This window comes from Malania oleifera, chromosome 1 (assembly GCF_029873635.1).
Source record: "Malania oleifera isolate guangnan ecotype guangnan chromosome 1, ASM2987363v1, whole genome shotgun sequence".
NCBI classification, from domain to species: domain Eukaryota; kingdom Viridiplantae; phylum Streptophyta; class Magnoliopsida; order Santalales; family Ximeniaceae; genus Malania; species Malania oleifera.
The window spans coordinates 85,437,706-85,452,716 of NC_080417.1; the positions used below are offsets into that span (position 1 = coordinate 85,437,706).

General features: G+C 36.7%; 1 protein-coding gene across 1 annotated transcript in view; it reads left to right on the top strand.

Annotated features, from left to right (window-relative positions):
- Window positions 1-15,011, top strand: part of LOC131159844 (uncharacterized) — a 155,232-nt gene that overhangs the window by 124,963 nt on the left and 15,258 nt on the right. Inside the window, 1 exon segment of the mRNA XM_058115033.1 lies at window positions 14,194-14,313. Within this exon segment, the coding sequence (XP_057971016.1) occupies window positions 14,194-14,313 (120 nt within the window).

The window sequence follows — 15,011 nt, forward strand, 5'->3', positions numbered from 1 at the left end:
ATAAAAACTCAAACTGTGTGACTCGTGTGAGTCTAAAATCTAAACATTATAATTGTTCTTACAGCATGTGAGTTTCTTTAAATACAACTATTTTCAAATCATGTGAATCTCTCAAAATAAAACTATCAACAAACTAAAAAAAATCTCAATCCATTCTTCAAATAACTTCAAAATCATTTGAATGCCTTGAATTAATTGAAATACTTTCATTTGTGACATCAAAGCTTTCATCTTCTTCTCCTCATGTGCCTATCATGAAAGAGTTCAAAATATAATTTAAGTTATGAATCGAATAACATAAACTGAACTTATTAATTAACATCTCAAAAGTTACAAGTTATCAAACTGGAAAAAAAAATTACAAATAATTTATTCAACACTACAAGTTAAAACAACAAATAAACAATAATTTATCGACTACATAATTTTCAAAGATAAATAGAAGCACTAGCTGCACAACCTGTGCTAGTATAGTAATATTCAAATAAGGTCAAATAGAGCAAGATGATACACTAGATGAGGTACGACCTGCTCTTTCAGCTTGAGCAATATCTTCAGCAAGTTCTTCCTTATCTACAAAATCTTCAACTGCATTCAAATTTTAAAATATAAATAAATATTGCATAATACATAGTATTTATAATAACATAGAAATATAATTAAATAAGCATACCTTCTCAACTATACAGCCAATCACGAGTTAAAATGATAGTTTCAGCATTATCAGACGTAAGAGAACTACATGACATATTTATCACTTTTCCTCCAATACTAAATGTTGATTTCGATGCAACAGAATGATATGAACCCACAAGCTCCGATTGCACACGATGATCTGCACGTGCCAAGCGGACCCATCATAAGAGCTAGAGCCAAGAAGGTCAAGGAGGCTATGCAAGGACTAATCGAGAAGTTGTTTGAGTAAGAGTTAATGAGGGCCATGGACACTAAAGAAAAAGACTTTCTTGAAGAGCCTAAGATGCTAAATTGTCTAAAGGCATGTGAAGCTGGAACGTTAAGTCAATAAGGGCTGTTTGGGGAATTTTTATGGATTAAGCATGATATGTGACTCGCACATGTTTCATTAAATGACATGACACATGGCATGTGACTTGCACATGTTTCATTAAATGACACATGTCATGTGACTTGCACATGTTTCATTAAATGACATGGCATGCTTAAGGTTATGTGGGATTATTTTATTGGTCAGATTGATGTCATAGCTTATTTTTATTGGCCGAACTGATGTCATGGGTTTCTTTTATTTTCTATAAGTAGTCAACTCTCTATTGTATTAAAGGATGATTATTTTTGCTGAATAGAATTACAAGTGAGGTTTATTTCTCTTCAAGTTCTTCATTGAACTTTCATCGAACTTATCAAAGGTGCTACCTTTGTGGCGTTCATCCATTAATTTGATATTCTTGGTTTGTACTTCACATCAAGCAATAGGTCAAGGATCCTATACCATGTCGAATCTTATTTTGGGTTTGGGGTTTTGATAAATCTGATTTGGGGTCTCCAGACGTTTATTCTTGGGGTTTCGTATCATTTGGTATCAGAGCTTTGGTTCAAATCAGGTTCTATCTATCTTATTTTTCTTGTTTGCTTTCGAAAATTCTTTTATCTTATAATCATTTATCCTTATTTCATATTCTTCTATCATCCGATCTACCTATCTTGTTTTCTTGTTTTCAAAATTTTCCATCTCTTCTTTAATATCGTCCATCATCAAGATTGAATCTTTTGTGGCTGGAAATTGCAAGAAATATAGTAAGGCCGATTAGAGCACACTAACAAAAAAAAAAAAAAAAAACCATTTTGTGCATTAAAAAAAAAAAAAGGACATTGAATAAAAATGTAAGGTTTTGTTTCTTCTATTGGTTCTTCAAAGAACTTTTTGAACTTATCGGGATTTCCCGTGGCGTTCACCAACGACTTATCAAACGACTTTCCACCACCGTTTGTGGTGTCTTCCTTATACCAAGGTTCGTGTTTCGCACTAAACAACGGGTTGAGGTCGTATATATTAAAATTCTTGTTTGTCGTAAACAACGGGTCGAGGTCTACCATTCATATTTATCCAAAAATATGATTTTTAGCTTTCTTGGGTAAGCATTCCAACATTGTTTGCTGGATCTCAATGTGTGTTGATTGAGGTTCGCATCATTTGTTTGATTTTTAGCTTTCTTGTTGAGTTTGCTTATAATAGAATTGTGCATGCTTCTACTAATTTTTCTCCATTTGAAATTGTTTATGGTTTTAATCCTTTGACTCCATTGGATTTGATGCCGCTACCTATGAATGAGATAGCTAGCTTAGACGGACGACACAAGGCTGACTTGGTGAAGAGGATCCATGAACAAGCACGGTAGCACATTGAAAAGAAGAACCGACAATATTCATCTCAAGCTAATAAGGGGCGCAAGTTCATTACTTTTGAACCAGGAGATTAGGTATGGGTGCATATGAAAAAAGAGAGGTTTCCTACTAAAAGGAAAACAAAGCTACACCCGCGGGGTGATGGACCTTTTCAAGTGGTAGAAAAGATCAACGATAATGCATACAAATTGGATCTACTAGGTGAGTATAAGGTCAATGCAACTTTCAATGTTACTGATTTATCCTTTTTTGTTGTAGGTGATGATTCGAGGACGAATCTTTTTGAAGAGAGGGGGACTGATATGAACCCACAAGCTCCGATTGCACACGATGATCTGCACGTGCCAAGTGGACCCATTACAAGAGCTAGAGCCAAAAAGGTCAAGGAGGCTATGCAAGGATTAATCGAGAAGTTGTTTGAGCAAGAGTCAATGAGGGCCATGGACACTAAAGAAAAAGACTTTCTTGAAGAGCCTAAGATGCTAAATTGTCTAAAGGCGTGTGAAGCTCGAACGTTAAGTCAATAAGGGCTGTTTGGGGAATTTTTATGGATTAAGCATTACATGTGACTCGCACATGTTTCATTAAATGACATGACACATGGCATGTGACTTGCACATGTTTCATTAAATGACACATGTCATGTGACTTGCACATGTTTCATTAAATGACATGGCATGCTTAAGGTTATGTGGGATTATTTTATTGGTCAGATTGATGTCATAGCTTATTTTTATTGGCTGAACTGATGTCATAGGTTTCTTTTATTTTCTTTAAGTAGTCAACTCTCTTTTGTATTAAATGATGATTATTTTTGCTGAATAGAATTACAAGTGAGGTTTATTTCTCTTCAAGTTCTTCATTGAACTTTCACCGAACTTATCAAAAGTGCTACCTTTGTGGCGTTCATCCATTAATTTCATATTCTTGGTTTGTGCTTCACGTCAAGCAATAGGTCAAGGATCCTCTACCATGTCGAATCTTATTTTGGGTTTGGGGTTTTGATAAATATGAATTGGGGTCTCTGGACGTTTATTCTTGGGGTTCCGTATCAATTGATATTGGAATTGATAAGATATCTCTTGCCATTCGAGAAAGAATCGGATACCTATATTCATGACTCCTCCAAAAGTCCAAAATATCCAATTCTTTATCACAATCTACCATCCTCTCTCTAAAAAACATTTCTAGTTATGACATTGGAGCTTCTTCATCTTCTTTAGCAAAAGCTTTAAAACCCTAAAAACAAGTATATAACAATAGAAATATAAAAATTCTATAGATGTATAATAAAAGTAAATAAAATTTGTACTTAAAAAAAAATCTTACTTTTAGTGTCACATCAACTGATGTTGCAATAGGTGTCATATGACCACTATCATGACTAATAGTTGCTTCAAAGGAAGGCATTTTATTAGAAGTCGAAGGGGAGTGGTGCTTCACATACTCATCAAAAAGTGAATGCATCTCACGCTGAATGTCTTTTACTCGATCTTTCCAAAACATTGGTTGCATTTCTTTTAAACAAAAAGATACAAATTGTATCTTGAAACGAGGATCCAGAATAACAGCCATTGCCAAATTTTTACTATAATCTGACCAGTATTTGTCAAATTTCCCTTGCATTTGAGTAGCCACATTCCTTAAAAAGATATCATCACCCAATGCTGCATTAAGTAAAGTTACTTGTACCTTCCATACTCCTTGAAAGTACAAATTTGCAGTTCGATAAGATGTCCTAGAAAAAAGATTTGTCAAGTCATAAAAAACCTTCAAGAAACTAGCAATTTTCTCAATTTCCTTCCATTCATCATCGTTTGGGCAAAACTTGAAATTCTCCTCACTAAACCTGAATGGGCAAATAGCATCTCTATAGTATAAAGCACTTTCAAGCATCATATAAGTAGAATTCCACCTAGTAGGACAATCTTGGTGAAATCCTCTCATACGTGGCACTCTCACCTTTTCACAACATTTATGAAATCTAAACTTTCGATGTTGTGAATGCTTCACATATTTGACATAATCTCGTATTTTGTCCACAGCGAAATGAGATAATTTTAGGCCATCTTGGACAATGAGATTCAATATGTGAGTGCAACAACGAACATGAAAAAATTTTCCTTCCCTTACCAAAGCATTTTTCAAGTTCAAAATAGACTTCAAAAACTCTACAAAACAGTCATTGGATGTAGCATTGTCCAATGCTATGGAAAATAACTTCTTGTCTATACCCCAATTCACCAATAAGCCCATGACTTTGTTACTAAGTGCTAGACCAGTGTGTGGAGGAGGCATGCTTGAAAAACTCAATACGTTCTTCTGAAGCTTCCAATTTTTATCCACAAATGGTGCAGTTAAACATAAATAGCCATCAGTATTTAACGAAGTCCATAAGTCTGAAGTAAGAGAAATTCTACTAGAATTATTCAATAAAAGCTCACGAATGTGCTCTTTTTCCTTGAAAAAAACCCTCATAACATCAGCTTTGGCAGTTTTTCTTGTCACAAATTTTGTCTCTGGATTTAATTCTAAAGCCCATTCATGAATTCCTTCATACTCAACAAAAGAAAAGGGCAAATTGTGCCTCACAATTGCCATTACCAACTTCCCACGTTGTACAACTTGATCAAGTTTTCGTGTATGCAAAGACAACTTTCCATCACCTTGACTCATTAGCATTTGTTTCAGATCATTATTTTTCTTTCCCATGCATTTTTTCATATGACAATGTAAGTTTGATGTCCCAGAGTTCTTACTATGGTAGAGATATTTCTTAGGACAATACTTACATTGGGCATATTATTTATCTCCACTTTCAATCAACTCAAAATATGTCCAAATACTAGATGTTTTTTTCCTAGCTCTTTTTACCTGTGGAGTTGTTTCTTTTGTAGGTTTTGTGTTTGATGAATCTGGCAACTGAACTTCTTCTTCACTCATTTCATCATTTTGAACAATTGAATTTGCTATTGACTGAGATATTTTTTTTTCCCAAATCCTTGTAATGCACTGCAAAAAAATATGAAATGGGATTAAATGTTTACATTGCCCAGCGAAGGATTAAATTCATCTTGAAACAAAAACAATGCTACTATGCAGGCCTACAACAATAACAATGCAGAGATGTCAAAGTATTTAAAATGACAAAGGCCTACAACAATAGCAATGCAGAAATGTCAAAGTATTTAACATGACAAATAATGTAGTTGCTAGAAGTATTGGCTTAGAGCTAAAAATTCATATTTTTACTAGCCTCCACTAACCTGAACATTGGTCTATTTTTCTATAAAGGAGGAATTAAGTAGAATTAAATTTCTTCGGTACCAAGGCTATAAAGGAGGAATTAATGCTTTTACTAAGGACTCCATTATCAAAGAATTGCACTCAACCTATTAGCTAAGACTTTAGTAATAATCTCAAGGTTGATAGATGCATTAAGAGAACCTTATTTTTATAGGCCTATATATATATATATATATATATATATATATATATATATTATATTGTTAATTTTTTTTATGACAATAATACGTTTTCTATGAACAGTACAATTTTTATATTATGATTGTTTGAGCAACAGACACTAACCATGCATAGGAAGAGCATAAAATTTTAGGACATAGATTTGGATATGCGTTACTTTGAACAAACCATAATACAAAATTGCGTTGAATTTATTTCAAAAATCCACACAAATTCAATTCCATGTTCCAAAATCCATGCTCTCAACACTATCCTTGCAAATCAAAGTTTGGTTCCCGAAATATCTAATCTTAAGAATAGAATAAAATAAGACAAAAATTATAGAAAACATTTACTTGCACAACCTAAAATATTGTATTCTTCTCATTTTTATTCTCATCTTTACCCCCACTGTCATTGTCTTGCATGCATGTTATGGTTTACTGCATGTTTAGTACATAAGAATATAATGAAATCAAGCGACATGAAATCATATTTATTACTCTGTTTTGTCATTCTCTTCATTTACATTTTTCATTCCATCCAACTCTTATCAATTTACATGACAGTATATTTAGTAATGTTTTGCAATGTCAAATTGTATTTCTATAAGTGTCTATGTTTTACAAAAATGAGTTTTTATTTTCAAGAAAGCTAGAAAAGGATTTCTTCTATTATTTTTTTCCAACTTTTCTGCACAAATACTAGAAAACTACAAAGCAAGGAATGTCATCTTTTGTAATTCTTTGAAAAAATAAAAATTATTTTTCACAATTGAATGGTCCTTTAACTTTTTTCAATGACTGGATTGCAGTACCAAATATGCCCACAATGGGAAACATCCATGCATAATTAGGGGAAAACATAAACACTTGCTGTGGCAAGCCTGAGTTAGAGATCCACTAAGATATTGTTACAATTAAAATATTTTATCTCTTTATTCTTTGAGTTTGAGTAATAATGCCATTGGCTCTTCTCCAATGAACAAAAGTTGTCAAAAGAATATGTACATGCATCATACATTTGTGTGTTTGTACATGGTCAATCATTCAAAAATAAGTATATAATGTTTATAAATTACATTAACTGTTTTATAAATCATTACTAAAGTAATTATGTTTTACCAGTGAAGAATTAAATATAAAATATTAAGTTAATCTGTTAATGTCTATATTAGCAAATACCAATTCTTTAAACAATTTGCAAGGAATCAATATTTAATATATTTAAAATTAAATAAAAATAGAAGCATGGCTCATGGATGCATGAGGAAGAAAAGTAGAAAAATAAAATAAAAATACAATACACAGTGACAGTGGAAGTGTGGACTGTGGAACAGACAAACAGTGGTGGAACTGTGGAATAGTGGAAGCCTGAAAGGCATAAACCAAAGTGGAGCTCGGAGGGACTACCAGTAACCAGACTACCTTCTGAGTTCTGAGTTCTAAAGCCCCCTTCTGCTGGTTCGAAGCTCCTCGCACCTACTGGTTCGAAGCTCCTGTTGGTTCGAAGCTCAAAGCTCCTGGCACCTGCTATGGCGATTGCGTATCCAAAGATTGGTTCGAAGGATCGAAGAAACTCATGAGTTGCGAAAGGTCAAAGACTCGGAGGGCTGAGGGCTGAGGGCAGAGGGCTTCAAAGGGTCGAAGAAGAAGGGTCTTGTGCGGCGCCAACTGGTTTCCACTTCCCCACTTCTCCTTATCTAAGTGATTGAGTCTCTGTGTTTGTGGCTAGGGCTCGAATGGGCGAATCGAGAATGGGGCTGACTTGGGTGGGGGCTGGGAGATTGGGAGCCTGGGCTGGGAGTCTGGGACTCTAGGAGTGGGACTGTGGGAGCCTGGGAGGGTCGAGGGGCCGAGACTCAAGAGGGGCACGCATGTGGGCTGTGGGCGCTTGGGCAGGGGCATTGGGCCTTTGAGTTTTGGGTAGTGCCTCAATGGGCTGGAGCGTGGAGCCGCTGGACCGGCTAGCTTAGGCCTTAGGGGCAGGGGGCTGTGGGTTGCTTTTATGAGTTAATATTTAAGCAGGTTGGCTGATATCCATCGGATAAACCCGACCCGACCCGACCCGCTAAGGGGGCGGATATGAAAATGAAAACTCATATTCAACTCATTTAACAAACGGATGATCATGATTCGGTTAGAACGGGTCAAATATGGTTCAGATTAACGAATTTTTATCCATTTTTCCATTTCTACCCAGCACCCTGTGCTGTTTCTTAATTTTTTGCATTACTATTTCAGTATTTTGTCATAATTACTCAGGATTTTGACTGTTGCGTTTACTGCATATTTTGATTCTTCATTGGCAAGCATCTGTAAATGCGTCATAGTGTGCATGTGTGTGTGTGTGTGTGTGTGTGTTGCCCGTGGGGGGGGGTGTTGGATGGGTTTTTATGCTATCATGGAAACAACTTCTCCAATTTTGGAAGTGAGGCTGTTGACATCATGCCCTCTACAGGGCCCTAATGTGATGTGGGACCTTTGTGCTATGATTGCTACATTTTTCTTTTCTGGATTCTTCTTTCTATTGACTTTTAAAAATGAATGTGTCTGTCATTGTAAGTGAGGTAGGGTTTATAATGTGACAAGGTTCTACTTGAAAATGTCATTATTAGTAATAATTGTTGGGTTATTTCCTTCCATATGGAGGAAAGCCCAAGTGGGCTTTATTAAAAGACCAAAGCCCAGCCCTTTTAATGTGGAAAACCTAAAGGAAGTTGTAAAAAGAGAGGGGAGAAGAGAGGAGCCGTCACTTCTCAAAAGAAAGAGAGAAAAACGTGGTTTTTTCTCATACTATCCAGATTTCATCAAGACTCCGATCCTGCTTCGTCTGTTGTCCGATCAAGCTAAAATTTGGAGGATAGGTTCATGACTCAAGGAGCTACAGTCTGAATGGTGGAGATTGGATTTGGAGCTCGGGAGTTGTGGTTTTTGCCCATGAATAGTAACCGTGAATTTGGTATATTCTCTCCAATTCTCTTTGTATTTGCCAAGATTGTAGATATCTTGATGAGAGATTCTTGAATCCTCTAATTACGATTAGAGAAAACTTTGTGTACCCATTATTTGATTGATAGTGGAGATTTTAACTGGACTAGGCCCCGTGGTTTTTCTTCCTCACACCGGGGAAGTTTTCCACGTAAAAAACTGCTTGTGTTCTTGTGGCTTGGTGTGATTAATTATTTCTCTTATTATTTTCAGCACGTATAAAAGTAGAGATACACTATATTTTCTTGCATATAGGGAGAAGAATTATTCCGCTGTGATTGTTTATTGATATCTCTCCCAACAAAGTGGTATCAGAGCCCGGTTTCCAGATTGTCAGGTTGGCAGTTTTAGTTATGGAAGCAAATACTAGTAGAATGATTAATCTCAATGGCTTAAATTATGACATATGGAAAGGAAAAATGGAGGATCTTCTTTATGTGAAAGATTATTACCTACCAGTATTTAGTGCTGAAAAACTAGAAAAAAAGTCTGATGTGGAATGGACTTTGTCACATCGACAGGTGTGTGGGTATATCAGGTAATGGGTAGATGATAATGTTTTGAACCATATTAGTGAGAAACAAATGCACGTTCTCTATGGCATAAGCTTGAACAGTTATATGCTAGAAAGACTGGAAATAAAAAGTTGTTTCTGATTAAACAAATGATGGCTTTGAGGTACCAAGATGAGACTCCTTTATCTGATCACCTGAATACATTCCAAGGAATTATTAATCAGTTGGCTGGAATGGGTATTAAGTTTGATGATGAGATACAAGGGTTATGGTTGCTTGGTTCATTACCGGACTCGAGGGAGATGCTCAGAACTTCATTGTCTAACTCCGCTTCAGAAGGTGTAATCACAATGGATATAGCCAAGAGTTGTTTGCTAAATGAAGAGATGAGAAGAAAAACAAAGGGGTCCTCTTCACAGTTAGAGATTTGGTTACAGAAAAGAGGGGGAGAAGTAAGAGCAGAAGTCTGAAGAACAGAGATAACAGTAGAAGCAAGTCCAACAAGTTTGCAAATATTGAGTGTCATCATTGCGGGAAAAAGGGACACATTAAGAAATATTGCAAGCAATTGAAGAGAGAAAACAAGAATGAGAAAGGGAAGGGAATGAAGAATGGAGATGACAAAGATGGTGATGATAGAGTTGCTACTACCACTCCTGTAGAATTCCTCATTATTTATAAAGATGAGATGATAAATGTTGCATATCATGAGACCAGTTGGGTGATTGACAGTGGTGCCTCCATTCATGCTACATCTCGGAAGGATTTCTTTACATCCTATAGATCTGGTGACTTTGGAATAGTAAAGATGAGAAACGATGGCTTGGTTAAAGTCATTGGAATTGGGGATGTGTATCTGAAGACAAATAATGGCACGAGTTTAGTTCTTAGAGATGTGAAGCATATTCCTGACATTCGTTTGAATTTGATTTCTGGAGGTAAACTTGATGACGAAGGGTACTGCAGCACTTTTAGTGATGGCCACTGGAAGCTCACCAGGGGTGCTATGGTTGTGGCTCGAGGCATGAAGCACTTTGCATTGTACATTATGCAAGCAAAGATCTCCAACGACATTATTAATGTGATGGAGGATAATGGTATAGCAAAGTTGTGGCACAAGAGACTAACTCACATGAGTGAGAAAGGATTAGCTCTACTGGGGAAGAAAAGTCTACTATGTGGACCAAAAAGTACACTTCTGAAAATGTGTACTCATTGTTTTTCAGGGAAGCAGAGCAAAGTTTCCTTCAAGAATTCCCCTCATTCGAGAAAGTCAGAGATATTGGATTTAGTACATTCGGATGTGTGCAGCCCTATGAAGACGAGAACACTTGGTGGCTCTAGATACTTTGTGACCTTCATAGATGATCATTCAAGGAAGTTGTGGGTATATATCTTGAAGTCAAAAGACCAAGTGTTGGCTGAGTTCAAGAAATTTCAAGCCCTAGTTGAGAGACAGACTGGGAAGAAACTGAGGTCCATCCGGACTGACAACGGTGGAGAGTATTTTGGTCCATTTGATGAGTATTGTAGATAGCAAGGTATTCGGCATCAAAAGACTCCTTCGAAAACTCCTCAATTGAATGGCATAGCAAAAAGGATGAATAGAACACTGCTTGAGAGAGTGAGATGTTTGCTTTCACAATCCCGGTTGCCAAAATCCTTTTGGGGGGAGGCATTGAGTACTGTAGTTCATGTGTTGAATCTTACACCTTGTGTTCCTCTACAGTTTGATGTGCCAGACCGAGTTTGGATAGGTAAGGATGTTTCCTATAATCATTTACGTGTTTTTGGGTGCAAAGCATTTGTGCATATTCCAAAAGATGAAAGGTCTAAACTTGATGAGAAAACGCGACAATGTATATTCCTTGGCTACGGTCAAGATGAATTTGGATACAAGCTTTTGATCCAGTTGAGAAGAAAATTGTGAGAAGTAGAGATGTCGTGTTTGTAGAAGATAAGACGATTCAGGATATTGAGAAGGTAGAGAAACCTATGTCTCAGCAGGGTGACAGTTTAACTGATGTGGATCCAGTTCCTTTGAAGAATTTTTCTTCTCAAGATGAGGATGATGTTCAAGATGACCACTAGGGTAGAGGTGATGTGGATGTTCCCTTACAGGTTCAGGGAGATGTTGAGACTGATGAGCAATTGATAGTGCCAGAGACTCCACCAGAGATTCCATCTAGGAGGTCAGCCAGAGACCGACATCCTTCCACTTGGTATTCAGCAGAACAATATGTGTTATTGACTGACGGGGGAGAGCCCCAATGTTTTGCCGAAGCCATGGAAGATGAACACAAGACAGAGTGGGTTGAGGCCATGCAAGATGAGATGTAGTCATTGTATGATAACCAAACCTTTGAGTTAGTGAAGCTGCCTAAAGGAAAAAGAGCTTTGTAGAACAAGTGGATTTACAAGAAGAAGCCAAATGAGTTCTCTTCATGACCACGGTACAAAGCTAGATTGGTTGTCAAAGGGTTCGGTCAGAGAAAAGGTATTGATTTTGATGAAATCTTCTCTCTAATTGTAAAGGTGTCATCGATCCGTACAGTACTCAGCTTAGCAACTAGTCTTGACTTGGAAGTTGAGCAGATGGATGTGAAAATTGCCTTCCTTCATGGTGATTTGGAGGAAGAGATTTATATGAAGCAGCTAGAGGGTTTCAGAGTGAAAGGGAAAGAGGATTATGTGTGCAAACTGAAGAAAAGCCTATATGGTTTGAAACAAGCACCGAGACAGTGGTATAAGAAGTTTGAGTCTGTTATGGGGGAGCAAGGCTACAAGAAGATAACTTCAGATCACTGTGTATTTGTTCATAAATTCTCTGATGATGATTTTATTTTCTTACTACTTTATGTGGATGATATGCTAATTGTTGGCAAGAATGCTTCAAGGATTGACCAGTTGAAGAAGCAATTGAATAAGTCATTTGCTATGAAGGACTTGGGGCCAGCAAAGAAAATTCTTGGCATAAGAATCAGTCGTGATAGGAGTGCCAAGAAATTGTATTTGTCACAAGAGGAGTACATTGAGAAAGTGCTTCAGAGGTTCAATATGGACAAAGCTAAAGTGGTTAGCTCTCCTTTTGCTACCCACTTCAAACTAAGTTCAAAGGAATGTCCTGCTACAGATAAGGAAAAGGAAGACATGGAAAGAGTTCCTTACGCCTCAGCAGTAGGAAGTTTGATGTATGCAATGGTTTGCACAAGACCAGATATAGCCTATGAAGTTGGTGTAGTTAGCCGATTCTTGTCAAATTCGGGAAGAGAGCACTGGAATGTAGTGAAGTGGATCATGAGGTATGTTTGAGGCACTTCCAGTTTGAGACTTGGTTTGGGAAATAGACAACCATTGTTAGTTGGCTACACAGATGCAGATATGGCTGGGGATGTGGACACTCGTAAGTCTACTTCGGGCTATTTGATAACTTTTGCAAGTGGGGCTATAGCTTGGCAATCGAGACTTCAGAAGTGCATTGCTTTTTCTACGACAGAGGCAGAGTTCATTGCAGCAACGGAATCAACTAAAGAGTTGTTATAGGCAAAGAAGTTCTTGAGAGAACTTAGTTTCGAGCAGAAGAGGTATGTGTTGTTTTGTGATAGCCCGAGTGCTATTCATCTTGCTAAGAATTCCAGTTTCCATGCAAGATCGAAGCAACATTGATGTATGATACCATTGGATCAGAGATGCGTTGAACGATAAGTTATTGGAACTTGAGAAGGTTCACACTGATGATAATGGTTCTGATATGTTGACAAAGACACTACCAAGGGAGAAGCTTGAAGTTTGTTGTTCGATCGCCGGGATGGTGATTTTTTCCACATAGTCGAAAAGGGGGAGATTTGTTGGGTTATTTCCTTCCATATGGAGGAAAGCCCAAGTGGGCTTTATTAAAAGACCAAAGCCCAGCCCTTTTAGTGTGGAAAACTTAAAGGAAGTTGTAAAAAGAGAGGGGAGAAGAGAGGAGCCATCACTTCTCAAAAGAAAGAGAAAAACATGGTTTTTTCTCATATTATCCAGATTTCATCAATACTCCGATCCTGCTTCGTCTGTGGTCCGATCAAAATGAATTTGGAGGAGAGGTTAATGACTCAAGGAGATACAATCTGAACGGTGGAGATTGGATTTGGAGCTCAGGAGTTAGGATTTTTTCCCGTAAACAGTAATCGTGAATTTGGTATATTCTTTCCAATTCTCTTTGTATTTGCCAATATTGTAGATATCTTGATGAGAGATTCTTGAATCCTCTAATTACAATTAGAGAAGACTTTGTGTACCCATTATTTGATTGATAGTGGAGATTTTAACTGGACTAGGTCCCGTGGTTTTTCTTCCTCACACCGGAGAAGTTTTCCACATAAAAAATTGCTTGTGTTCTTATGGCTTGATGTGATTGATTATTTCTCTTATTTTTTCCAGCACGTATAAAAGTAGAGATACACTATATTTGCTTGCATATAGGGAGAAGAATTATTCCGCTATGATTGTTTATTGATATCTCTCCCAACAATAATGTCATACCATATGCATAAGACTCTTAACACCCATATCAGGGGTCTTGGGAGGGCATGATATACGTATACTTACCCTCACATATGGAGAGACTGTTTCCATTATTCCGAGTGACATTTAGGTTTGGGTTTAAAATTTTATCCTGCGGATCAAAGTTTTCTCCCAAGTAGTAGTATGAGAATGTGTTTGCGAATACTTTTTTTTTTTTTTTGCTTTTATTAATCACAAGCTTCTAGATTTGTTAGTAAGGTGATTGCATCGTTATGAACTTGTTGCTAACAGTACAATTCATTCATTTTTTTTATTTTTTATTTTTGTTTTAGAATGCAGCAACCATGGCTCTTGGCCACTCACATATGGAAGTATGCGAAACTATGTTTGGTGAACTTACATCTTTCGTTGATGAAGTTTCTCTGGAAACAGAAGGAAAGCCGAAGTGGAAGGTATAGTTGATGATTAAATGCTTGTGTGTAACATGGTTTTGTATTTTCATCAGTATTTTCTATAGCTTCATGATGACCATCCATCCATCATCACATTCTTTAGTTAGTGATTTATGTTAACCATGAGTTGGAAATTGAAATCCTGGGATTAATAAATTATTTTAAAAATATTTTAGGACGAACATTTAATATCATATGACTGTATTGGAGAAAGAAGATTTATTGGGTCCAATATAATTGGATTATGATGCAACAGTAAAGTTGTCGTCGTGTGAAGGTCCATGTTCGAGGCGTGAAAACAGCCTCTTGCCAAAATGCAAGGTAAGACTGTGGACTATAGACCCATCGTGGTTTGCACCTTCCTGGGATCCCACATACCCGAGCTTTGTGCACTGGGCTGTCCTAATGATGCCTTGTGTACAAGGTCCTAAATTTCGATTTCGACTTAAATTTCGAAGCTCCAAAAGTACAGAAATTTTGATAGAAATTTTGATTTCGATGTCAATTTCGATTTTGATTTGAAAAAATAATGAAAATTAATAGTGAAGCATGGAATTCTTCGTGAAACTTTAGAAATGGTTAACAAACATAATAACACAAGTTTTAGGACTAATATATTTCAAATTAAATACATCTATGTTTTGTATAAGGTGGAAAAGTTGTAAAATAGTTTGTGTATCAAACATATTTGTAAGATA